Source organism: Acinonyx jubatus, chromosome A1, assembly GCF_027475565.1.
Source record: "Acinonyx jubatus isolate Ajub_Pintada_27869175 chromosome A1, VMU_Ajub_asm_v1.0, whole genome shotgun sequence".
NCBI classification, from domain to species: domain Eukaryota; kingdom Metazoa; phylum Chordata; class Mammalia; order Carnivora; family Felidae; genus Acinonyx; species Acinonyx jubatus.
In genome coordinates this window covers 143,932,085-143,959,430 of record NC_069380.1, presented here as the reverse complement: position 1 = coordinate 143,959,430, position 27,346 = coordinate 143,932,085, and the positions used below count along the sequence as shown (strand labels likewise).

The window sequence follows — 27,346 nt, the reverse complement described above, 5'->3', positions numbered from 1 at the left end:
ATGATCTTGCAGTTTGTGAGTTCAAGCCCCGCATGGGACTCTGTGCTGACGGTTCAGAGCCTGGAGCCTGCTTCCGATTCTGTGTCTCCTTTCTCTGCTCTTCCCCTGCTCATGCTCTCTCTCTCTCTCTCTAAAAATTAAATAAACATTAAAAAAATTTAAAAAGAAAAAAAAATAAAAGAAAGAGCCACCTTACCTTACAGGGTATCGCCCTGTATGGTATTATTATATCTAGGGTGACTATTTATCCCAGTTTGTCTAGCACCATCCTGCTTATATCTGTTACACTGGAATTGCTAATGACATTTTCACTTTTAAAAGTGTCTCAGGGGGCACCTGGGTGGCGCAGTCGGTTAAGCGTCCGACTTCAGCCAGGTCACGATCTCGCGGTCCGTGAGTTCGAGCCCCGCGTCAGGCTCTGGGCTGATGGCTCAGAGCCTGGAGCCTGTTGCCGATTCTGTGTCTCCCTCTCTCTCTGCCCCTCCCCCATTCATGCTCTGTCTCTCTCTGTCCCAAAAATAAATAAACGTTGAGAAAAAAAAAATTAAAAGTGTCTCAGTTGAACCATAAGTTATGTTTACCCTTCAAGTACCTTTGGCCTACCACAGCAATCATTTCTACTACCAATGGACACTCAAAGCGACCACAATGAAAATTTCATTACAGAATGACATGATCTTTCCTTTTCCCACTCTCTAATGCTAACAGAGTCCCCAATGGTTTTAGACTAAACAGATAAAATAATCAATCCTAGATTCCTATGTTCTTGAGGGTGTGTTCCCTATGATCAACTTTGGTATAAATAAGTACATGAATCAAGATTCTTAGTTATAGACCACAGAATTGACTGTAAACTCATTACCACAGCTGCCCAAAAGATGCAATTTCTCTGTGCATGACCTCTATCCCACATAGTTCCCATCAGCTTTCTAAGTTTTGCGCAGATCACATATGGAACCCTCTTTAGGGAAATGCAATTTACTCTCTATACATGATATCTCTTTAATATACAAGGCATGTTAGGGAAGCTTTGGTGAAAATCCAGAGCAAGTCAATCTTTAGTATCTGTCAAGAACTGGAAAAGACTATAGAGAAATCCATACGGAAAAAGGTGGTTGTAAGAAGAGTAGTGGTAACTGCAGAATTTCTATTAAAGAAGAGTTGGAGGAACACTATTTCATTGGAAGGGAGTTTACGGGATTTGCCTTGAAGCTGTTTGCATAGCAAGCACCCTGTTCTTAGCTCAGTTGTTTATTTCAGGTGGTACCTAGGAGGGTTAATGCAGGTCTGCACCAGACAAACGAGACAAGCCTGGCCACCACAGCCAGAAGGAAAACGTAAGAAACTCCAAAACTATTACCCCTCCTTCACAAATTGAACTGGACTGCCTCTGAACAGCAAAGTAAAATGACAAGACAGCCTTTGAATAAAGTGTTCTACCATATTGACAATACTCTTCCCTAAAAATCTCTGTAAAAGAGACTAATTTTTAAAACAAAATTGGGATATAATTTCTAAAAATACAAACTGTGACAGGGCGCCTGGGTGACTCAGTCAGTTGAACATCCGACTTCAGCTCAGGTCATGATCTCACAGCTCGTGGGTTTGAGCCCTGGTGGAACTCTGTGCTGACAGCTGGGAGCCTGGCGCCTGCTTCGGATTCTGTGTCTCCCTCTCTCTCTGTCCCTAACCCACTCGCATTCTGTCTCAAAAATAAATAAACAGTAAAAAAATTAAAAATACAAACTATTACAAAATGCTTAAAATTCAGAACTTCCAGATAACCTTTGTTTTTATTATTTCTGTACTTAGCACATCCAAACTGGCACAGACAAGGAAGACCAAATTTGTTTTCCCTGCTCTAAATGGCATCATTGGTTTTGGGTTTTGTTGCTGTTGCTGTTGCTGTTGTTGTTGTTGTTGTTTGGGTTTTGTCGTGGTTTTTTTTTTTTTTTGTCTTAATTTGAAATACCCCTTTGCTTTCAAAGTACATTTGGGGCAACAATCATATTTATTTCTGTGGGGTTCCTGGGATAACTTTTTCATTGCTTCAAGTAGGCCAGCGGACGCTCCAAAATGTATTTTTTGCATGTATTTCCTTTTTTTTTAAATCAAGCCATAAGGTAAAAATTTTATATCATAAGTCAAAGAGGACACAACAGAAATCGCTCCTTTCATTGGCCATTGTGGACTTCGTGAGGAAGAGTGGTCTGTGCTGTTACACATAAATTTTGCAGATCTGCTGGCTTCTCAGTTCATAGCACTCGACCCCCTGGCTCCTCAGCAGCTCCTTCTCTTCTGCGGCATCTCGAGGTTTCAAGTGGGGGAAGTGGGCCGGAGAGGTGATGAAATCATAGTGCTGCTCCAGATATCGCAGGTAGATGAGCATGTGCAGAGCGTAGGCTAGCACCAGCAGCAGGATCAGGGACATGGCCAGGCCAATCAGAATTGCTGGTGAGAAGGAAGAGGCACAATCTCGGGCCTTGGCAAACTGCTTCCCCTTGATGGTAAAGCCTTGGATCTGTCAAGGAGAAAAAGCTGAAGTGACATACTCTTTCTCTCCTAAGATCTACTTGTCAGTTGGGCTGAAGCTTCTGGGCTCCTAATTAATCAAATTTAAGGCACTGGAGCCATACTTCACTGAATGCTTTGAGCACATGATCCAACAAATGTGAGTGTGCTAATGGGCACAGTGAAACAATTTTTAATCAAAACTGACCCAGATACTCTGCGATGTATGTTTACCATAATTAAGAGGCTCAAGAAGTTCAAGGCTCTGAAATAAAACCTCTTGTCATCTGATCCTCATAAATACTCTAGTTCATCTAAAAACATAACTTAGTGGTGTCACTAAAATTTAAAGTGCACTCAAAATTTTATAAACATTAGTTATAATTTCACAAAGAATAATGCATCTCAGTTCCTCTGCCTTTGATTCTGTTGACAGGATGTGGACAGGAAGAATCTCTTAAGAGTAGATATTATGATTCCCAATGAGGCAAAATATAGCTAATAGTAAAGGCTAACAGTTACTGAAGATTTTTTATGTATTAGATATTGCCCTAACTCATTTAAAAACCACAAAAGCCTATGAATAAGTTACTGTTTCATGGATGAAGAAACGAAGGCACAGAAAAGTTAAGTAACTTGCCCAGAGTCACTCGGCATTAAGTGGAGTGAAGTTATTTTTTATTTATTTTATTTATGTATTGATTCTTTTAAGTGCAATGAAGTTATAATTCGAACCCAGGAAGTTTGACTTCAGAGTCACTTCTCAGTTTACAATTCCACAGCTCCTGGTATGTTCTGTCTCTTCTTCCTCCAGACGCTACCTCCCCCTCTTTATCAGTTGTACCATACAGACTTGGTATTGTTTTTGGAAGTGCTGTATACCAGCCCTTGTTTTACATCCTGCCCAGAGCATGGAAAGAAGAGCTTTCTCACATGTGCAGATGAAGTGGCTCAAATAGTTGGAACTACAAGAGGTTCAAATCGACAACTGGCTCTGTATCTAAATACTGTCGCAATGAAAGAAACTGGGCTACAGACTACTCTAAATAAGACCAATCTTTCATGGAAGGCAGCTCCCACACTTAGCTGGCTTTTGAAAAAGAATCCTACATAGCATCACCTCAGTCACCTAGTTGGTTTTAAAGGGATACATCAAAAAACTGAATTATCCATGAAGGCTTTAAGTGACAATTCATTTTTATGACTTAAGTAGGTGCTCTTGCATATTTTCATGCTGAAATCACTGTAGCCATAGACTTTAGAGGCCTTGCTTGCCCAGTTATCTGTGCACTAGACTGAATCTAAAACAGCTCCTGAAGGAGACTTTTGGCCTGGTTTCTGGGATCCCTGGCCTGCCTTTCTATGACGAGGCAAGGTGAGGGGCACCTGGGTGGCTCAGTAGGTTTAGGGTCTGACTTTGGCTCAGGTCATGGTCTCACAGTTTATGGGTTTAAGCCCCACATCAGGCTGTCTGCTGTCAGCATGGAGCCCCCTCTGGATCCTCTCTCTCTCACCCCAGGTGCGTGTTCCCTCTCTCTTCTCTCTCTCTCTCTCTCAAAAATAAATAAATAAATAAATTTAAAAAAAAAGGAAAGAAAAGAAAGAGGCAAAGGGTCCTCAAAGGGCTAGTGCCTGAAGAGTCAAGCTCTTGACAAAATGACAAAAGATGGTAACACTGAGCCTGCATTCCAAAGAAACAAAAATTAGCCCGTGTTGAATAAATACACTCCTTGTGATGCCGGCTACACTTTAGCAGTCCTTCAGTTTGCCATGCACGTGACATCACTCTGTACTTCTTAGAATAAGTCAGATGGGCAAAGCCACGTCTGTGGAATGCAGCCTTTTGTGTACGTACTTTAACCACTATGGACACCGCCACCTCTCGCCTGCACTGAGCTCTCATTCCGCCATCTGCTTACATTCAGGATGGCCTAGAAAGGCCCACCTCTGACATCCACTGCTGTGTTAACCATAGACTGCTGAAGACACTGGCACATGCGGCCCCAGACCAGGGATGAAAGTGCTCCTCGCAAGCACATTTTCAGTAGTCTTACGGACCTCAAGAACATGTAACTGAGCGATTCCTTCATATACTAGATGCTCCAAAGCTTTAGAGCCAAGTCACTGTGCTGCTTCTAGCCAGGTCAGACAGATGGCCTCGCAGATTTGCGTAATGGCCTCACTGGTGGCTGTAACTAATCTTTTCTTCCTTTTTCTTAAGCCCCATGTCTTTAACCTCTTTTTTGTTTGTAAAATATAAGTAACATAAAATCTACCATCTTAACCATTTTTAGGTGTACAGTTCACTGGTATTAAGTCCATTCAGATTATTGTGCAACTATCACCACCACCCATCTCCAGGACACTTTTTCATCTTGCAAAACTCAGCCATTAAACACTAATTCCCCATTCCCCTCTTCCCTCAGGCCCCTGCAAACACCATTTTTTTGTTTCCAAATAGGACTACTGTAGATACTTCATTTAAGTGAAATCATACAAATATTTGTCCTTTTGTGTCTGCTTTATTTCACATAGCGTAATGTCAAGGTTCATTCATGCTGTTGCCTGTATCTGAATTTCCTCCCTTTATAAGGCTAATATTCCATTGCACATATACACTAGGCTTTGTTTTTCATTCATCCATTGATGGACATTTGGGTTGTTTCCACCCATTTTTTGGCTTTTGTCAATGATGCTACTGTGAATACACAAATATCTATCTGTTCAAGCTTCTGCTTCCAATTCTTTTAGTAAATACCCAGAAGTAGAATTGCTGAGTTACACAGTAATTCTGTTTACTTTCTGAGGGAATACCATACCATTTTCCAGAGAGGCTACACCATTTTCAATTCTTACTAGCAATGTACAAGTTTCTAATTTCTCCACATCCTTGACAATGTGTGTTATTTTCTGTTTGGGGTTTGCTTCTTTTTGTTTGTTTGTTTGTTTTTAAATAATAACCATCCTAATAGGTATGAAGTGGTTTGTACATTTTTCAAAGTTAATTTCCGTACAGTGTTTCTATAAGTCACCTTAAAAGTCACTTCTGAAACAAGGTAGAGGTATAAATCAGGCAATTCCTCTGTTCCAATCAGGCAGGATAATGTGTGAATTATTCCATGTGTTCATTATTACTTCCTGCCCTTTGTGCCTGCTTCTTTTTCTAAAGGGCAAGTGAGAGAAATCTATATAACATATACTTTATAAACATTGATAAATACATCTGCACTATGTATGCTATAATGTGCCCTTGAAGTCAAATAGTCCAGAATTCAAACTCTGCCTCTAACGTTTACCAGTTATATCACTTTGAGAAATTATGCAACCATCAGAGCTTCAGGCATCTCGTTTGTAAAACAGGGATAATGACAACAATCTTGTGACATTATGATGAGGTTTGAAAACAAAGTATGTAAAATAACCACAACAGTGCTGGCAGACACAGAGGACTCAAAAGTAGTAGTTACTGTTAATCCAGGCCTGACACAGTCCTGGGTGTTGACACATATCTTAGGCCATGATTTCTTTACATCCGTAAAAGAAAGGTCAGAAATTAAGAGGGTGAAGTAGCTGACCCAGGTAGGTGACAAGCAATTTGAAACCAAGACTTGCTTTCAAACGTTAAAATGCAAGCTCTTTCCCTATCCCAAACTGCTTCTCAACACCACCCGTCTCCAAGCTGGGAGGAGAGGAAGTAAATCTATTTACTTTTGGAAAAGATTGGAAAGTGTCCACAAAAGGGCAAGCAAAACCCTGCCTATTTCAGTGAGTTGGAAGAACAAGGGAAGTTTTTTTAAACAGGTAAACAGGACAGAGGAAGTTGACAGATGTCCCTAAGCCTTTCCCCATGCCTTTCCCCAAGTACTTTCAAGAGGATCTTCTGGGATAGTTGTGACTCCCTGGCTGACAGTTCCATTCCTATGCTAACTGCCAAAGCTGTCACTCAGGCTACAAATGTACTTCTTATCTGTCCGGATAGGATCACTGTTCCACCCCCAGAAGGAAATAAAATCATTGCCCAGCAGCTCGTCTCCCCAGAAGGGCCTCTCCCTCCAGGAAGTGTCAGTTACGGGACTTCACACCACAGCTTCACTCCACTTTCAACTGCTGGCGTTCCTCATTGGTAGTTATTAGTGACTGCATAAATGTGAATGTAAAGGCAAGTGGGGAGGAGGCATAGGCGGTGGGTAGTGCATAGGGAGAGGAAACATTCTATCCGATTCCATTTCAAAACTTAGAAGATAAAGAAAAAAATACCAATATTATTTTAAAGGTATCCATTCCTCTCTTTTCCCTAAACATGTATATTACAGGTGTTTTCAAACACTGAGGTTTTTTGGCACCAAATATACAGGTGCACTGAGCACCTGTTTTAGTTTATTACCTGGAAATCAACAAAAGTGACCTCCCACAGGCTTGAAGTATCATCCACGTAGCTGGGCAACAAGAGGGCATCATAACGCTGCAGGCTGCTGACATGCTGGCAGTGGTAGGAATAACTCGATGGAGCATATATGCCAGTGGCATTAAAAGTTGCTTGGATCGAATTATTGAAAATAATCTCAACTCTGTGCAAACTAAACCAGCTCTGGATGTACCACTTTTTGTAATTGGTAAGGGTGAATCTGAAAAAGATTACAACAGTATCACTCCAGTATCACTCCTAAAGCACTTGATTTTTGCTACACAGGAAATCATCTATTAACAGAGCAATTGCACCCTCTTTTGTCAGGTAGTAGAACTGGCTCAGTGAGAGTTTACTTCTAGTTCTGGAGAAGAGTTTCCTGATGGGTAGGAATAAAAGTGAATGGTACAAACTCCTTCAAAAAGAAAAACACAAAGAAACCTGTTTTATTTTCTTTTGTAATCAAAACTTGATTTTACTTTGCAAAAGGTTGAGGAAAACTAAATGGACAATAACACAGAATTAGTTAAATAAATAAGGGTCAAAACTAATAATAAAAGCTTTTACTGTGTCAAGCACCCTTCTATTATTTAACATGAGATACACAATATTATTACCCTCATGTCATAGGTGATGAATCAAGACACAGTGGAGTTAAGGAAAGAACCTGTGCAAATTTACTCAGAGATTAGGTATGGGAGCAGAGCTTTGAATCCAATTTGAGACCAGAGCCCTTACTCTTAGCCATTTTGGAATGGAATACTCTCTAGCAATCAAAAAGTTATAATATGTCATGATCATTTCTTCATTAAAAAAATGTATGACTACACAGAAAAAATTCTGGAAGGACAGAGATCAAAATATTAATGATTACAAATGGAGGTTAAATTATGAATAATTTTCACGTTCTTTTCATAGATTAACATTTTCTGATTTTTCTGTTTTCTGGACATGTATTGGGCCCCTACAGAAGCAGACCCTGAGACAATGATGTGAATAGAAGTATTTGGGGAGGTGGTCCCAAACTTATTTGGCAATTTAGTCACTCAAAATATGTCAAACAGGAAAAAGAGAAATGACAGAGTAGAAGGCACCCCAAAAGGACACATTGTTAAGCAAGTTTCCACTATGGGCAAGTGGGGTTTGATGCCCATGGGGTACCCTGGGAGACAGGGTAGTTCACATGCCTGTTATCTGATCTGAGGGTGAGGGAGCTGGGGTGTTTATACACTTCTTTCAGTCACTGACTGAGAGCTGCTGAGGTAGGGATAAGAGGCAGTGGACCTCTCTAACTAAAGAAAGCTTCTAGGTAAGGAAGGGCTGACAATTCAAAGTTGAGCTGGTGGACTACAGTACTCTCAAATGGAAATGCCCAAAGCGACACAGCTAGGGTACTGACAGTGTCTGCCACATACCCTTATCATCAGAAAAAATAAGCATCATAAAGCTAATTTCCTTTTGGGGAAAAAAGGTGCTATTTGAATAAAAACTATTCCTCATTCCTATATGAAACAGATATGTGTATTTGGGTTTGTATATATGTTTACTCACCTTGTGGGATTCTATTTTCCTCATAAAGTTTCTCTGAAATATGATGATATGTATTTTTTAAATTATGATCAGTGAAACACTAGTGTTCCATGACATGTAGACAAATATTCTGAGGAAAGAGCTTTCCGAGATAAACACAGGAAACATGAGGTTAATCAAAGTTACCAAGTGCAGGAATCTTCCTTAAGAGCATGTCTTCATAGTAACGTTAATTTTATACATTAAATTTAATAAATTTAAGTTTAATACAAATTTATAGTGTCAATCTCCAAGAGGAGGACATGGAGTGCAGTCTTTCTCAAACACATCTGACCACAGAACCCCTTTCCTAGGAATCTTGTAAATATTTTTACAGAGCAGAAGTGTTCCATGGAACACAGCTTAGGAAAGACTACCCTACCACATCCTGCTGGTGTTTCAAGTAATGTTAAAGACACGGCTGCTTGTATCCATGAAAAGGTTGGTCCTATAGAAATGGAAACATTTCATTATTATAAGAAAAAGTATATAATGCCTTCAAATTGTGCCCCACTCCTGGAGCAGTTCCTAACTGCTTGGCAGATATATTCTTCCATACATAAGCAGAGCAAGATGTAAGCCTGTGTTGTCTGCTGGGAAATTCGGCTAACAGAGATTTTTTGCTATTATTAAATGACGTGTGATTCACTGTAAGGTATTATATAGAAAATAACTTCAAACCAGAGTCACAGCTTCGGAGCTTTACATATATTTTAGTCTTTGCTCAGAAGAAAAAGACTATTACATTCTCAGGTTCATGTGATTTCTAGGTCTTAACTGAGGAAGGAAAAACTACACAGATGCTTTGGTAGAAACTGAAGAAAGCATTATGATAGGATCCTACCATAAAATCACTGACTTTGTACAGTTAGTTAAATGTGGCATTTCATGTGTCACAGTGCTTGGCACATACGAGGTCCTTGATACTTACTACATGTTGAATGAGTAAATTATATGGAACTAAACTGGAGTGCTGAATTTATGACCTTTTAAAGTAGTATCCATACTTACCTTATATCAAGACCTTTGGGACTTTCAGCATCACCAAACTTCATAGATAAACTAAGAAAACAGAAAGAACATAATCTATCAAAATACAAATAAAATTTACATAACATTCTACTACAAAATTACCTCAAAATGGAACAACTAAAGCTATAAAACTTATAGAATAAACATATAGCAGTTTTGGAATCTTGGGGTAGCCAATGGTTTCTTGAAAAAAAAATAGAAGTATGAAACATAAAGAAAAATTGATAAACTGTACTTTATTAAATTCAAAATTTTACTCTTCAGAAATACTCTTAACAGTGTTAAGAAACAAAAAAAGGCAAGCCACAGAACAAGAGAAAATATTCACAATACATATACACAAAGAACTAGTATCCAGAATATAATAAATAACACTAACAATTCAATAATAAGAAGGCAACCAACCTAACTTAAAAATGGTGAAAAGACAGGCACTTCACAAAGGAAAATACACAAATAGCTAATAAGTACATGAAAAGATGCTCAGCACATCATTAGCTATCAGCAAAATATAAAATAAGACCACAATAAGATAAAAGCACCATGATACAGTAATCGAAATGGCTAATTTTTTTTTTTTTTAAGAACCGACTCTTAAGCTTTTAAAATCCATATTTATTCACACTTTTGTAAAAGTTAACAGGAGATTTCTGGGAGCAGAGACAGATTATTACTAACTCATAGCAATAACCATATTGGTTCCCCTTTTTTCTTAAAGAGTTTTTAAAAAATATTTACTTATTTTTGAGAGGGGAGGAGCAGAGAGAGGGAGACACAGAATCAGAAACAGTCTCCAGCCTCTGAGCTATCAGCACAGAGCCTGATGCGGGGCTTGAACTCTAGAGCTGTGAGATCATGACCTGAGCCAAAGTCGGACACTGAGCCACCCAGGTGCCCTGATTCCCCTTTTATCCGAATTCTTCTGCCTTAGAAACATGATGAGAGCCAGATATCATCCTGTACATACTGGGATTTGTAATACAGATGAGGAACACCAAAATTATGAATCTGGGTATATAAGAGGGAGACTGTGGTACCCCTTCATCTCCTGAGAGAGGAAGAAAACATTTGCTTCCATAGTGTCAAAAACTGTCCTGGAAACATGAAAAGAGAAGGGTACTAGTTACCTACCTCACAATGTAAGCAGATGAGTTTTATTAGCCTTTGAATGGGAGCAAATAGCTCATCTTAAAGGAGACAAACGGCTGCATGTCTAATACCCATGAATGTAAATAATTATTTCTAAGAGGAAGACAAGAAGTCTCTCTGGGTTTCCAAACCCTGCAATATGTCTATGGTCCTGAGGTTCAGTACTCCTGACAGGTAAACACTTTCTTCTAAGGAGATGAATCTAACTAAATTACTAACTAACTCCAAGGCTTATTTTTTAACCCAAGTCCCAGTAAAATTTGTCCAGAAATTGCTAACCATGCAGAAACAATAAAAATATTTTCTTTACAGTCTTACATTGACCATTCCAAGTGTTGGTGAGGATGTAAAGCAACCAGAACCTCCTCACACAAAGCTGGTGGGAAGGTAAATGGTACAAAAAAACAATTTGGTGGTTTCTTAAAAAGCCAAACATACATATACCATATGATCTGACCATTCCCCTCCTAGGTATTTATCTAAGAGAAATGAAAATATATGTTCGTATACAGACTTACACATGAACGTTTAACATGACTTTATTTGGAAAGCTATCTAAAAACTGGGGCAAAAACCAAATTTCCATCAAGAGGTGGATGGATAAATAAGTAGTGGTATATCCATACTATGGAGTACTTACTACTCAGCGGTAAAAAGGAACATAACTTTGACACATGCAACAAAGCAGAAGAATATCAAAATAATTATGCTAAGTGAAAGAAGCCAGACTAAAAAAGAGTATACACTATATGAGTATGTTTATATAAAATTCTAGAAAATTCGGGGCGCCTGGGTGGCTCAGTCGGTTGAGCGTCCGACTTCGGCTCAGGTCACGATCTCGCGGTCCGTGAGTTCGAGTCCCGCGTCGGGCCCTGGGCTGATGGCTCGGAGCCTGGAGCCTGCTTCCGATTCTGTGTCTCCCTCTCTCTCTGCCCCTCCCCTGTTCATGCTCTGTCTCTCTCTGTCTCAAAAATAAATAAAAAACATTAAAAAAAATTTAAAAAACATTCTAGAAAATTCAAACTCATCTATAATGATAGAGAGCAGATCAGTGGTTACCTGGAGGGGTGGGAGTGGCAGGAGAGAAAGATCACAAAAGGGTACAAAGAAACTTTTCAGGGTGATGAAAATGTTTGCTGTTTTGATTATAGTCATGGTTTCATGGGTGTACAAACACATCAAAACTGATCAAAGTGTATACTTTAAACATGTGCAGTTTAGTGTATTTTATTATATTTCAATAAGGTTGAAAAATAAAAATGAGAAAAAGCTAAATAACTGAAATGAGAAAATGTGAAAAATGTAAATACAGAAAGGATGGTGCTGCATCCTTTTATATATTATATATTATAAATATATATTATATAAATATATATAAATATTATAATATATTATGTATTATATATTATCTATATAATAGACATTATAATGTCTAGAAGTTATAACACCTCAACATATGCCATAAAACCAAAAAAGCAAAAGTGGGTAGCCATAAAATGTAAAATTACAAACTTGAAAAAAACCCACAAATATAATCTCATTAATTTGGTCCTACTTATCAAGAAATAGAAATGTCAGTGATTGAGCTAAAGTTTATCTTCATACTATCTATGGGGTAAGGGATATTTATAAAATAAACCTGGTAAATAAAGTCACTAAGAGAATTATCTTTATTTCCTAACATTATAAGCTCAGGCACCTTAAAAGCACTCATTTATAAATACTTTATAAGGTAATTTACTCAGTTAAGCAAGTCTCCAAAAGGCCTTTTTCTAATAATATTCTAATAGTTAACAAATTACTTAAAACTTCTAAGAAATAAATTGTACTCCTTGAATAGTATTTTATGAATTTGATTGGTCACTTACTCTAACAGACATTTCTCTACTTCTTCCAAGGAATCAGAATAGCTTAGTTATCTATAAACTGGCTCTGTAGCTGATGAACTAAAATTCAAAGCAAGGCCACACTGAGCCCACCCTAACGGCTTCCCCCTTCTGATGGAGCAGCTCAATGGCCTCTCTATGCTTCTGACCCTGCAAGAGTTCTCTCCAGCAGTCCTGGTTTTGGTGAAAGCTGTTAACATGCTCTGCTGCAGAGTAAAGAACATGCTTGATTTCAACAAAGCAAATTCGACAATCATTCAGTGAGGCTCTTAACTGCCAGCCACAGCACCATTACCTGAGAACACAAAGGAGAAATACAATCTAGTAAGTCACTCAAAAAAGAGCTGCTTTTTCTCTTCCAAGCGCCCTAACCTCCCACATTTCAAACGGACTCTGAATTCTCCAGACTATAATTGCCTAAACTCAAAATACACACAGATGCTCAGATTATGCTCTATTTGTAGGGCTTTCACTATTTAAAAAGACTTCCGTAGCAAATCTGTCTGCCAACAATTCGCCTTTCCCTGAACATTTTGTTTCCAGGCACTAAAACAAGGTCATATTTTTTTAATCTGTGCTTTTGACCCTACATGGTTATGTCTTTACTTGGGTTTGTTCTTTCAGTCACTCCCTTTCTGGTTCTTGAGAATAGAAGATTTCCTTGCCAGCACAGCAAATGTCCACTAATGTCCACAATTCACAGGAATGAGGGACGGACTCAATATCTGGTCCCTGCATGCTTCGTGTACTGGGAAGCCTCCCACTCATGCCCTTGGGTGGGCTGTCCTGGATGTGGGCACACTTGCCTGAGCAGTACTCCAGGAGGTGGGGGCTATTCACTCAGAACTTGTCCCAGTAGAATTATTACATTGGTGGCCAAGAAGAAAAGTCAGGTTCCACCCAATTATTCCTTTGTGCATTATGAAAACCAAAGCTTCCCTAAGTCCTTCCACCAGCAAACTAGGCACTATTTTACTCTAGTTTATCATTAGCATGTTAGGAAGATAATACTATCACTTTGAGTAGCCCCTGACAAGTTCTCATGCATACAATTCCCCATTTGATTTTAATGGTTTTTTTTTTTGAGAGAGAGAGAGAGAAAGAAAGAGCACTCACATGCAATCAGGGTAGGAGGAGGAGGAGAGGGAGAGGGACAGAGAGAGAGAGAGAGAAAGAGAGGATCTGAAGCAGGCTCTGCACTGACAGCTCAGAGTTAAAAGCGGGGCTCGAACTCACAAACTGTGAGATCGTGACCTGAGCCGAAGCTGGACATTTAGCTGAATGAGTCGGTAACTGAGTCACCCAGGTGCCCTTCCCCATTTGATTTTCATGATGCTATGAGATAGCGCCAAGAGAGAGGAGGTAAAATGCCACTATTAAAAACATTGTAGACCTCAGCTCTACTAGCAAACAAGCTGTATGATCTTATCAAATTTCCTAACCTCTACGAAGTTTGATTTCAGAATGTAATGGTCTGTGACTCAGGGACTTTTTCACAATAGTATTGTAAGGAATAACAAATATTGTGCCCGTGAAGTCCTTGCTCTGTGCCTGGTCCATGGCAAATGCTCGAGGCCTGTTACAATTAATAGATGCCATCACCTCCATTCACAGATATGATCCTATGGCAGCTCCTATTTGTAAAGTCACAAAGCTCACTGGCAGAACTGGGCCTAGAAGCCAAGTTTTCATTTTTTCTGTTTCTGGGTTCCCAGTGATCATTAAGATTTCTAAAGCCCAGCAAAAAAACTGTGGTGCTCTGATCTCCCCCACAAATATCCTGTGGTCAGAATAAATGGAATCAAGAAGGGCCAGTCAGCCACAGACAGGCAAGATGATCCCTAGGCAATCAGCCTCTCTCCAGGCAGCTGACCACAAATAAAGAGCCCTGTAGGGAATTAATTAGAGCCCAAGGAACAAGTCCTGAGCTCTCAGCAGTGCTGGAGTCTCTTTGGTAGTCTGTGCTGTAACAGAATAAACAAACCTGGGAGGACTCTGGATGCTTATACTTAGAATCCTCTAATTCTCTAATAAGAGACAATCATTCTGAATGGCAAGATGCTTACTAAAACTTGTAATATAACTTGTAATACTAATACAATCCATTTTCACCCATCATTAATAATTTTTAAATGAAATGTCAAGTTCTGGAGTAAAAATGCCACACACACACACACACACACACACGCACACACACACAAATACACAGTACACATTAGCATTCTGCCCATCTCAACCAGGCCAGAACAAATGCAGACAATCTTCCAAAAGCCTTCATTATACCAGCAAATGTTGAAAGCAAGGAGATTTACAGAAAGCAAGTGGGACATGCCAGACTTACTCCTTCTTGACCAAAACAAATACAAGCAAAAAATTTTTGCTCAGATGACTAAAAGCAGAGAAAGGTACAGGACATTGATTTCCTCCTTAAAAGGGATATTTGTTTAATCTGCTTATCTCAAATCAAAAGCAATTATTATAATCATTTTGAAGAACTGTTCTAAAGAATTCTCTGAAATTTGGCCATTCAAAGATACCCCTGCAAACTGGCAACGTTCCACAACTTCAGAACACTCTCTAGAATTGGGACTCTTCCTTGGCTAGAGTCAGCCTTCATGGTTTCCCCCAGTAGAAGACGTAGGACTCGGCTTGCTGATACACGATTTCCTCCCTGCTGGGACAAAAGTAGTTGGACACCTCACATCTGGAGTTGATACCAAGCCTGGGGTCCTCTTCAGTTTTCAGAATGAGTTTGGAAAACCTCCTCTTTTACAACTCTGATTTTCCTTGAGGTATTATAACAAGAAAATAGCTAGGAAAAGTAGTTTTTAAATTAATTTCTGATTTTTCTTTCATTGTAGATGTTAAACATTTCCTCAGAGATGTGTTTCAAGTTAACTACAAATGAACCTACTTCCATCTTCTGAAATGTCAGAAAACTCGAATGCCCAGTTAACAGACTACAATACTCTAATGGCAACTTACGTGGCACTTTCTTCACTGCAATTTGAGTTGCTAGTGTCCACTGCTGCCTTCTGGCCAAAAGCTTCATCTGTAAAATCCAGCCAGGTCTGATTCTTAAATTTTATTGTTATTCTTTTGGCCCAGAAAAGAATGCAAGGAATTCCATCCATAGAGACATTAACTGGGCTATGATGGCTGACTGCATTCCAAGCTTCTTTTTCCAAATGTCCTTGTCTGCTCAGCGTGTACTTGAGAGTCTAGTTAACCAAATAAACAAAATTTAAGAGATGGATTTGTTTCCATGGTACAAAAGGCTTCTCAGAAGTAAAAGGATTAATTCACAACCTATTGAAGCTCTGATCTCTCCAGCTCCAGAGTCCATACTACTGTGGGACAAAGGAGACAAGTAGACCCATCTTAATCATAACAAGCTAAAATGACAGGTATGTCTGAAAAGTATATGAAACTAGTTCCAAAAAGCACCCAAATTGGAAAGGACCAGATTGTTAAAAAAAAAAAAAAGATCCAATTTTGCAAATGATAATATTAGCAATATAGACTTTAAAAAGTCACCAGGCTGGGAGAGAAAGTGGGGATGAATAGGTAGAGCATAGATTTTTAAGGCCATGAAATAATTATTCTGTAAAACACTATTAACAGTAATAGATAACATTATACATTTGTCAAAACTCATAAAATGTACAACACAAAGAGTGAATCCTAGTGTAAACTATGGACTTTAGTTAATAATAATCTATCAATATTGGTTCATCAACTTTAACATACCAAACTAACACAAAATGTTAAATAAAGGGGAAACTGGAGTGGGGAGGGATTGAGAAAGCATATAGGAAACTTATATTTTGTTCAGTTTTTTTCTGTAAACCTAAAGCTGCTCAAAAAAAAAGTCTAGTAATTAAAAACAAAATTCAACATGCCATGAAAATCAGAACCTAAATAACACAGGACTTTAAAATAAAGAAATTAACATGTTAAACAAACAAAAAAAAAAACCAACAAACAAGAGGCTTCTAGATACCAAGCATAATTCTGCAGACCATTAGTGCCCAATAGAACATTCTGCAATACTGGATGTGTTTAATATCTGCAGTGTCCAGCGCAGCAGGCCCTAGCTATATGTAGCTCTTATGGCACCAAATGTGGCCAGTGCAACTGAGGACATTAATTTTTAATTTTACTCAACATTATTTCATTTGAGTTTAAATTTAAATAGCCACACGTGGCTAGTGGCTACTGCTTAGGACAATGCAGCTCCAGATCATTTAATATACATAAACTAACAGGGTATTCTAATATCAGTCTTCATTTTATGAAACCCTTGCTGATTTCTAGGAAGCTCAAGACAATGCACTTTGGTACTTGACCCTGGAAGTCACAAAGGCAGGTCTATATCTGAAAGAAGATCTACTTATCTACATCAACTATTTCATACCAATTACTCCAGGATAAGTACAGATAAAAGAGAAATTAAAGAAGCAGCAGCAATCCAAGCTTACTAGTAACCAAAGATAAACCGTTACTATAGTGATCCTGCCTAGAAAGTAACAAAAGTAAAGCTGAATATTGTAATGAAAATATACAAGAGCAAGTAAAACTTTAGTTTTTTTCTTTACCATAAGACTATTGTAATGCATTCCCCCACCCAAAGCTTAAGCAAGAATGTTAGTTATTAACAGAATTATTATTTATATTTTCACAGTGGCTCCGACCTGATTGAAACGTGTTTAATTTTTTTTTTTTAAGATACAATCTAGTTTCCTAACATATCCATACCTGTGTGATTGGTACTGTTGTACAATTCTGGGTTTGTTTCATATCTCCATTACTCTGCTGATCTGTCAAATAAATGATACGAATACAAAGGCTAAATGTAACTTATTTATTAATATAACCGAATGACAATAAAATGCTAAGCAATGTGAAATATACCAGGCTTGAGCCTCTTCTGACTGATAATTTAGAATATACTAGTTTAAGAGATTTTACATAAGAGACTGCTGTTCCAATCACCAGTGTTCAGGGAAGCCATGACAGACAATAACCTTCTCCTCAACCCTTCAAGGAATCATAAGGACAAATACAGATCTTACCGTTTACAACCACTTCTTTATTTGAAGATGTCTGAGAGATGAAACTAGAAAAAAACAAAAAGATGCTGAATAGCTAAATTTCGGATTTTATAAGAAGTTTTAAGGAGGATATCTCAGTTTATGATACATCAAAGTAGAAGGCAAAGTACCTGTCAAAACTGTTTACTTTTCCATAGCAAATTTCTGATTTTAAAAAGTAATACATGTTCTTCAAAGAAAACATGAAAAATTCAGATTTTTTAAATTTGTAAACATCAACCCTAATCCTTATCCAGTGAATATTATTACTGAAGGCCTACTATGTGCCAAGCAGTGTGCTAAACACTGAGGTTTAACCAAAAATAACCAAATAATAAACCAAATAGTTAAACAATAAAACATAATAAAATATTTTACCATGAAATTTTATACTCACTGTACTCAGTATATGAAAGCAAAAATATTCCATCATTTTTATTAAAAAAAAAAAAAGATGCACTGGGAATGCCTGAGTGGGGTTTGGGCGTCAGACTCCTGATTTCGGCTCACATTATGATCTCACCATTCGTGAAACTGGCCTCCATGTCAGGATCCACACTGAGTGTGGAGCCCATTTGAGGTTCTCTCTCCCTCTCCCTCTCTCCCTCTTCCCCACTTGCGCACTCACTAGCTCTCTCAAATGAAATAAGCACTTTAAATAAATAAAAATTTAAAAAAGACCCAATTGCCAAAAAGCTATTTCTGAAAATTATGAGGATGTAAATTTTTTTAAGTTTATTTTATTTATTTTGAGAGACAGAGAGAGAGTGTGTGCATGCAAGAGAGGGGCAGAGAGAGAGGGAGAGAAGGAATCCCAAGCAGGCTCCATGCTATCAGCACAGAAGATCCAGATGTGGGCTGGATCCCACTAACCATGAGATCATGACTTGAGTCGAAATCAAGAGTAGAATGCTTAACTGACCGAGCCACCCAGGCACCCCTAGGATATAAATTACAATATATATCCTTCTGTTGTTTGACTGTACACACACACACACACAAACACAGAGATGCACACACACAACACATATAAGTTACTTTTTATAATACTTAAAAACAGTGCAAATTTTTTCCACTTAAACGTATATCACAAATATTTTCTCATGTAATTATATATTTTTCTTATGTAATTTTTAAGTTTTTATTTTACTTCCCATTAGGTAACATATAGGGTCATATTAGTTTCAGATGTACAATATAGTGATTGAATAATTCTATATCACCCAGTGCTCATCATGATTTTCTGATATAATTTTGAATTCCATGTTAGTATTTATATCATACAAATGTATCAATTTATTTGACCAAATTCCTTTAAGTATTTAGATTGTTTCCAATTAATAAACAGTACTACACTGAACATTATTGTAGATTGTTTGTTCATATCCCCAAGAAGTTCCTTAAGATAAATTCCTAGAAGTGAAATTGCTAACTTAGAAAATCTACACATCTTTCTAACATGGAATACTATAAACACACATAAATATAATCATGGAATATTGAGAGCACACACATACAAACAGAAAAACAGAAGTCCTCTTCCCACCCGCATGTACTTGTACCCAACATCCAGCTTTAATAATTATCAAGTATAAGCAATCTTTTTTCACTTATGAGTTCACCTACTTCTCCTCTGTGGTATTATTTTGAAGAAAATACCAAAAATTATTTGACTTAAGTATGGATGTCTAAAAGATAAGGACTTTTAAAAATAATAGGCCAGTTATATCTAGAAAATATCAATAATTCTTTAACATTAAATATGTCGATTGCTTAAATCTCTAATTGTGTCATAAATGTTATAAAAAATTTTAGTTTATTGTATATTTAAAATTTTTCATAACTTGAACCTATAGTATAGGAGAGTGCAGATTAAACTCTATACTTAAGAGACTGCTAAGACCTATATGTATATATGATATTACATAAACTTAATATATTTACAATTAGGGATATATTACATATCATTATCCATATGTAAAACATAATTTTAGCTAAAGAGTTACTAAATCTGTATCACAGTAAAGTGCTTTAAAATGAATTACACGGAACCAATTACAAACTGAATGTACCATTCTCCTGGTAAGACAGTCTCTATTAACTAATGAGAATTTCTAAAGAGGACAAATAACTGACCATGATATGTACTCATTGCTATTAATAAATTCATGCATATATACAACTTTTTCTCACTTTATCAAGTTTACTGAGGTATAATTTAAGTACAATAAACTACATTCACTCAGTGTGTACAATCCGGTAAGTTTGAGCATATGCATACCACCATAATAAAGGTACAGAATATTTACATCACACAAAAGTTTCCCTATGCACTTTTGCAGGAAAGAGATGTTCCCTCCATTCTCAGCCACAGGAGAACTAAAGACTTGGTGTCACTTTAGATTAGTTTTGCATTTTCTAGAATTATAAATAGAATAATACATATTCTTTAGTGTTTGGCTTTTTTCAATCTTAACACAATGATAGGGATTCACTGATGTTACATATGTCAATATTTCATTCCCTTTTATTACTGAAAAATATTTCATTGTATGGATATACCACATTTTGTTTGTCTGAGCATCCACCAATGGACAGAGTTAAATGAAAGTAATAATGTAAATAATAATATATTGGAGGGCTGGAGGGGATAAAGAAAGAAAGGTGAGGGAAGTGTTGGAGACTAAAACTTTGTCAATAGTAATTGGAAGTTGTTAGATAATGTCTAAAATGTATTATTTGAGAAATCCGCTATGCATATTTTAATACTGTGGTAGTATGGTGGAGTGTATGATTGTTCCCAACTCCCTGGAAACAATCCCAGAGATTTATATATCCCTGCCCTTGGCCATATACCTTGCAGCACCTCCCTGTAGGTGGAGAAGATTCCCTGCCCCAGAGTTAAGTCTTGGCTATGCATCTTGGTTGAGACAGTGGCATATGAATGGAAGCAATAGGGTGCCAGTTCTCTAGAAATTTTCAGAGGTATTGCATGTGTCTGCCACCTCTTGCCCTTTCCCTCTGCCATGACAATGGCATGCCCAAATAGGGGTGCTCTTTCAATCTAGGTCTTGGAATGACAAGACATGGGAAACAGCTAGAGCAGGGCTATGACAGCCCACCTGTAGCTATCAACATGTAATATGAGTGAGAAATAAATGTTTGAGATCATGAGATTCTGGAAAGCTGGAGTTGTTTGTTACTAAAGATAAACTGACTAAATTTGTCTAATTTAGTCTTTTTAAAAAGATGCCTTCCTTTAAAAATTTATAAACTTGTATTCTGATTTATAGTAACTCTCATTTGAGTAGGGTTAGCATGAATCAGTCCTCTGAGCCCAATTACACCTAGGACCATTAAGAAATTTAATTTCCTGTAAATTTACTTTAATTTTCCAATCAGTAATCATGTAACCACAATACAGATGTGCTTTAGCTAAAAGATCTCTATCTTACCTAAACTCCAAACTCTGCAGTGAAAGTTACAAAGTAACTGAATATGTGAAAGAAACACTAATACCCAGGCAATACTGCTTAAAGAGCTTCAAGCTTTCCAATAACATCATCATACACAAACAGACTTTAAAATTTAACTTGAATCTCATTGATCAAAAAATCATATATCATGATACAGGGTTAAGTACTCAATCTTAAAATGTCTTAACGAACAAAAACTGAAAATTCTGAGATATAGTTTACCTAAATGAGACAAAAATGTATTAAGTCATTGTTACCAAGTCACTCGGTTCTCGTCCCAGATGCATCAAAGAACTGGAGACCCAAGACCAGACTGGGGAGATAGAGTTTCCTGAGTAGATCCGTATAGTACACTTTCAAGAGTGAAAGCAGACCAGAGCCGGAGCAAGACTGGCAATGGCACCAAGAAGCCCTAGCTGCATCCTTTTAAGCCTGCTTTCTGCACATGTAAGTTTGGCTTTGATTGACACTTTAAAAAAATGTTTATTTTTGAGATAGAGAATGGGAGAGAGCAGGGGGTGGGCAGAAAGTAGGGGGACAGAAGATCCCAAGCAGACCCCATGCTGACAGCAGTGAGCTGACATGGGCTTCGAACTCACAAACCATGAGATCAGGACCTGAGCTGAAGTCCAAGGCTCAACAAACTGAGCCACTCAGGTACCCCTGATTGACATTTTTGATTGACCGCTGGTGGTTATATCGTATTTTGGCTTCTGCACATGCACCTACCCATGATACATTCTGTGATAATTGTACTTATTTATGTATTGTATATTTACGAGTGTGTAACGAGTTTTTGCTCTGGCCTTAAAGGTTCTAAGGGGCAAGTTACACCTTTTGTGCTCATGCTCAGCGCTTCAAAGTCCCCTTATGGCTTTTGAGCCAGCACTGTGGCTAGGCCTTTGCTGTTGTGTTTAGCCCTTAGACTTGGCTCTGAATTTGGTGTTAACCCTCAGGGGTGGCTCAGAAGGTGTGGCCAGCATCTGCTCTACCTCTCCTAGCTCATGCCTAACTAACTGCCTAACAATTTGTAAATACAGTATCTGGTTTGCAAAACAGCTTAATATTCCTGAATAAAAGTATATGAATGAAGGAAGGAAGGAATGCATGGATGGATGGATAGATGAATGGATAAGCTACCATACTGATAATATGCTTGGCTTGACACTTTGCTCTACTCATTAAGAATTTCCATGTGTTCGCAAATGAAAAACTTTTAGAAGACAACACAGGCTTATTTTCATTTCGATGAATCTATGGTCGTGAATATACAATAACACTGCTATACTTCTTTTTTAAAATGACTGTAATTTAGATATGCCTTTCCCATACCCATAAGACTAAATTAATCAGGATTTATGGGATACCATAATCTCAACTAAAGATAAAATCTGCATGCATTTTCACATCACTACATAATCTCTTAACTAAAATAAGAGCTAAAGAACTACTGGTTAAAGTTACCTATGTGAATAAATTGAGAGATGCTGGTTAAAAAGAAATTTAAAAAATAAAAAAAATAAAAAACCTACACTGTCTCTAAAATATTCAGATCCTTGTCCAGTAAAAGAGATCTCTGCAATACCTTTGAAAAGTAATCAAGAACCCTAAGTTTGTGGTGAGTGGCTGGTGCCATATTTTTGATACATCATGAGGCTGCCAAGAACGCCTTCATGAAAGTGAAGGTGAAGCAGCCCCATCATGGTTCTATTCAGGAGGAAGACCACATTCCCACCATGACCTCTAAGGCCCTGAAAGACCTGCTAACTGTGCTCCCCTCATTTGACCTATTCCCCTGACTGTTCTAGCCAGACTAGCTTTCTTTTGTCGAGTTCCTTGAATGCTTCATCTTCCTTTCTTCTCTCATAAAAGTTTTAGCCTTGTTATTCCCTCTACCTGAAATGTTCTCTATCCTCCCCTTCCCCCTACCTCCTGGTAGTATCCTCCACATACTGCAGATCACAGCTTAAATGTCACTTCCTTAAGAACACTATTCTTACCATCTCAGAGCAGTTCAGATCCCCCTATTTATATGTGCTCATAGCCTCCCATACTTTTCTTTCACAACATGACTCACACTTGATTAGTGAGAGAACCTCCCCCACTAGACTTAAAGCTCCATGAAGGCAGGGGCTCTACCTGTTTTACCCACCACTGTAGACCCAGAACCTGGCACAGTGCCTAGCTATTTAAAAGCACCAAGTGTTAAAAATATATGTGTTACATATATGAATAAACTAACAGATTGATGAATGAACAAAGTCTGACAGGGAAGGGGAAAACAGGAGATCACACAGGAAGCTGTGTGAAAAGAAAAATATTTCCTTTTTGTTCAAGGAATTGCTTAAACCCAATTTGAGGAAGCGATATGTAAGGGAAGAGTGGTGACTCCTAGTCTCTCTTAAGCTCAAGAAACAAGTACGAAGCTTAAAATACAATCAACCTTCCTAGAGATGTAAGAACCTTGAATTGACCCATAGGACTGAAAGGTATTTTAAATTTCAGATCCATGATTTGAAAGACATTCATAAAACAGCAAGTGTTGTTTCTTTCATAATGAATTAATATGCTATATTTTTAGATTCAAATGATCATTGATTAATGTGATTTCTAGGATCCCTTCTGAAGCTAAGATTATTTAAACCTAATAAATTTGCTTCAGAAACAGAATTGGGACTTTATAGTACTTGCTGTACATTTTACCAGTGTAATATAGAAATCAGTCATTTCTGTATAAACAAGGTAAGGAAACATTACTAAGCTTTAACAATCTAATGAGTACAGGTCACCTATTATTTGAAAATGAACTTAAAGCACTGATTTATAAACAATGGGGAAAACGAACAGAAAATGCCTGTACTTCTAGTTTTTATTAGCTGGTGACAAAGATTCTTTAACACAAGTTCTGGCAGACCACCCTGCGTGGCAGTTCACACTAAATTCCCTGATGTATTTGTTGGGATGGCACATAATAAGCAATTAGGAGATTTGACATAAGTTAACTGCTATTCAGATTCTGAATATTCTCCCTTATATATAAATCTCTATAGTTTCCCTTATATGGTATGGAAAGAGCCAAAGGGACAAAGGAAACAGAAATAGAAATTTTGCTTGTTAATTTTAAACGGTATGTAATCTAAACAATTACCATCTCCTACCAGCTAAAATGATTCAACACCTCTTCTTTGAAGGACAGGTTATATATTTCTGAGGTTTTTAAATTCTTCCTTGTTCTATTCTCTCATAATAATGGCAGGAGAAAACCACGAAATCAACATTTACTTGTAAGTGTAAAAGAAACCTGAACACTGATTTGAGTCATTTTCTCATAGATACATACTTTGATACACAATACAAATATTTCTTGTGCATTTTGAATAACTCTTGCCTCTTATAATAAAGATTATATTTTCATCTCTTATTTATAAACTCTGGTTCAATGATTTTATTAGCTACTGAATGATCTAATCTAATATATCCAATTTGAATTATAAACAAATATAGCTATGCTACAATAAAAAGAAATTACAGAACCATCTAGTTCCACACTTGCATCGAAGTTAACAGATGCACTGAACTTAAAAATGTGCAATTACTCACCTTACATTCTTCCTGGCAAGTATCTGGTCAAAAGTTGCAGAAAATCCCATACATAAAAAAATGAGTGAAAAACTAAACAAGATTTTTCTTCCCATCAAGAAATTAATCAGTTTCTTCTAACCAAGCACATCTCCTAATTCATAAATGCAAACAGGGCAGAGGCAGTACTTTCCATGCCTTGTGACTGACAACATATCCAACCAATAAAAAAACCACGTTCCCAGGATGTATTATGTGGGGGAGAGGGTGGAGGGAGGGTCCTGATACTGCTTAATTTAGAGTATAGAGTGAAATCAGTGGGTCTATTTAAGATGTTTGCTTTTTCATGAAAAATTATTGGGGAGCAGATTTTCAATTAACCTCTTTTCAGAAACTGGCATTGCTTTGATACTCTAACTCTTAATAAGAATCTCATACTGCTTTTCAGGTAGCTATTAAATTGCCCTCAAAAAATCTATATGATATACATTATTACATGTATTTTTCAGGTGTATAAGTGAGTAAAAATCTCTGAAACTTATCTAATTTTACACGTGTCCTAGTTCACAGTGTACTGTTAAATTCATGATTCTCCATGTGCTGAGAGATATGGAAGGTAATGGTAAAGAGCACTGACTGTGGAGTCAGACAGCCCTCAAGTGCATTCCCAGCTCCAGTTTCCTCATCTGCTGAGTGGGAACAAAAGTACTTAACTCAAAGAGTTGTTGTGAAGATATACTGAGGTCCTAAATAGACAAATCTATCTTGGGAAGGAACAAAGCTGGATGTATCACACATCCTATTTAAAAATACATTGCAAAGCTACAGTAATTAAAATGGTACAGTACTGCCATTAGAAACTGACATAAAGACCAACAGAACAGAATACAGCACCTAGAAACAGATTCACACATACAGTTAACTGCTCTTCAGCAAGGGTGCCAAGAACACACAATGGGAAAAGGACAAATGGTGCTGGGAAAACTGGATACCCACATGCAAAAAATGAAATCAGGGCCTGATTTCACACCAGACAGAAAAATCAACTCAAAACAGATTAAAGACTTAAAACCTAGCTGAAACCACAGGGCAAATCTTCATGACACTGGTCTTGGCAATGATTTCATGGATATGATACCAAAGCACAGACAATGAAAGCAAAAATAGACAAGCAGAACTACATCAGAATAAAAATCTTCTGTACAGCAAAGGAAACCATCAACAGAGTGAAAGGCAACTCACAGAATGGGAGAAGATATTTGCAAAACATATATCTGATAAATCATTACTTTCCAAAATATTTGAGGTACTCTTACAACTCAATAGCGGAAACAACACAAATAACCCAACCTAAAAATGGGCTTGAATAGACAGTTCTCCAAAGATGACATACAGATGGCCAACATCATATAAAAAGGTGCTCAAAGTCACTAATCATCAGGGAAATGCAAATCAAAACCACAAAGAGATATGACTTAATGCCTGTCAGGTTGTGGAAACAACCAAAGTATCTGCTGATGGCTGAATGGATAAGGAATATGGAGTATATACAAACAACAGAATATTATGCAGCCTTTAAAAAAAGGAAATTCTGTAATATGTGACAACATGGATGAACTTTGAGGACATTATTATAAGTGAAAGAAGCCAGTCACAAATACTACATGATTCCATTTTCATGAGGGTTCTAGAACAGGCAAATTCATAGAAAGCAAAGACTGAATGGTGGTTACCAGGGGCTGGAGGTTGAGGAGGAAGAAATAGGTAGTTGCTAATCAACAGGCATAAAGTTTCAGTTAAGCAAGATTAATAAATTCTAGAGATCTACTGTACAAGATTATACCTATAGTTAACAATACTGTATTATACACTTTAAAAATTTGTTAAGAGGGTGGATCTCATGTTAAATGTTCTTACTACAATAAAATAAAATTTTAAATAAATAATACAATAGACGAAAGCCTTTCCTTACTTCAATGCCTGGCTAAATAGAGAATATCTAGAGGTGCCTGGCTCAGTCAGTTGAGCATCTAACTCTTGATTTCAGCTCAGGTCATGATCCCAGAGTCATGGGATTGAGCCCCGCCTAGGAGCTTGAGATTTCTCTCTCTCTCTCTCTCTCTCTCTCTCTCTCTCTCTCTCTCTCTCTGTCCCTCTTCCCAACTTGCCCGCTCTCTCCCTCTCTCTCTCTCTCTAAAATTAAAAAAAAAAAAGAATATCTATGGTTATTCTTTCCTTGCCAGCCTCCACTTCCACTCCCTTGCCACCTAAAAAACATGGAAAAACACAAACCAAAGAACAAAATCCCTAAGAGTTGTTTTACATTTTAAAAAATACAATTAAAATGCCACAAGAAAGAAAATCTTCCAAAATGAACATGTCAGCATTTTCAGCACTTAAGAACCGTGATCACTTTAATGGCAAAGTACTGGTAGCTGAAAGGCATCATATTTTAAGTGACACTTCAGGGATGATGGATTATAGGAAAGCTGGGGACTTGACCCTGAGGACATGTACTTTGTACACACACCATCCTCTAACATGGCTCTAGGAAGCCCTATAGAGAAGTGAAGAAGAGATGAACACACAACTAGGGATGGGGGAGGGGGATGGAGAAATAAGGAAGATGCTAAGAAATATTATAAA

At 37.5% G+C, this 27,346-nt stretch overlaps 1 protein-coding gene across 2 annotated transcripts in view; it reads right to left on the bottom strand.

Annotated features, from left to right (window-relative positions):
* Positions 1–559: 559 nt before the first annotated feature.
* Positions 560–27,346, bottom strand: part of LOC106977398 (V-type proton ATPase subunit S1-like protein) — a 40,922-nt gene continuing 14,135 nt past the window's right edge. The window contains exons 1-7 of one of the 2 annotated variants that reach the window (XM_015074909.3): positions 24,722–25,125; positions 17,628–17,671; positions 17,311–17,372; positions 15,538–15,773; positions 9,497–9,547; positions 6,896–7,136; positions 560–2,521 (exon numbers count right to left, since the gene is read on the bottom strand). In XM_015074909.3, coding sequence (XP_014930395.1) covers positions 2,219–2,521; positions 6,896–7,136; positions 9,497–9,547; positions 15,538–15,773; positions 17,311–17,372; positions 17,628–17,671; positions 24,722–24,816 — 1,032 coding nt within the window. In that variant the 5' untranslated portion in view covers positions 24,817–25,125 and the 3' untranslated portion in view covers positions 560–2,218. Of the gene's footprint in view, positions 2,522–6,895; positions 7,137–9,496; positions 9,548–15,537; positions 15,774–17,310; positions 17,373–17,627; positions 17,672–24,721; positions 25,126–27,346 lie in introns of those variants that run through there. The other variant, XM_015074910.3, reaches the window with a different exon arrangement.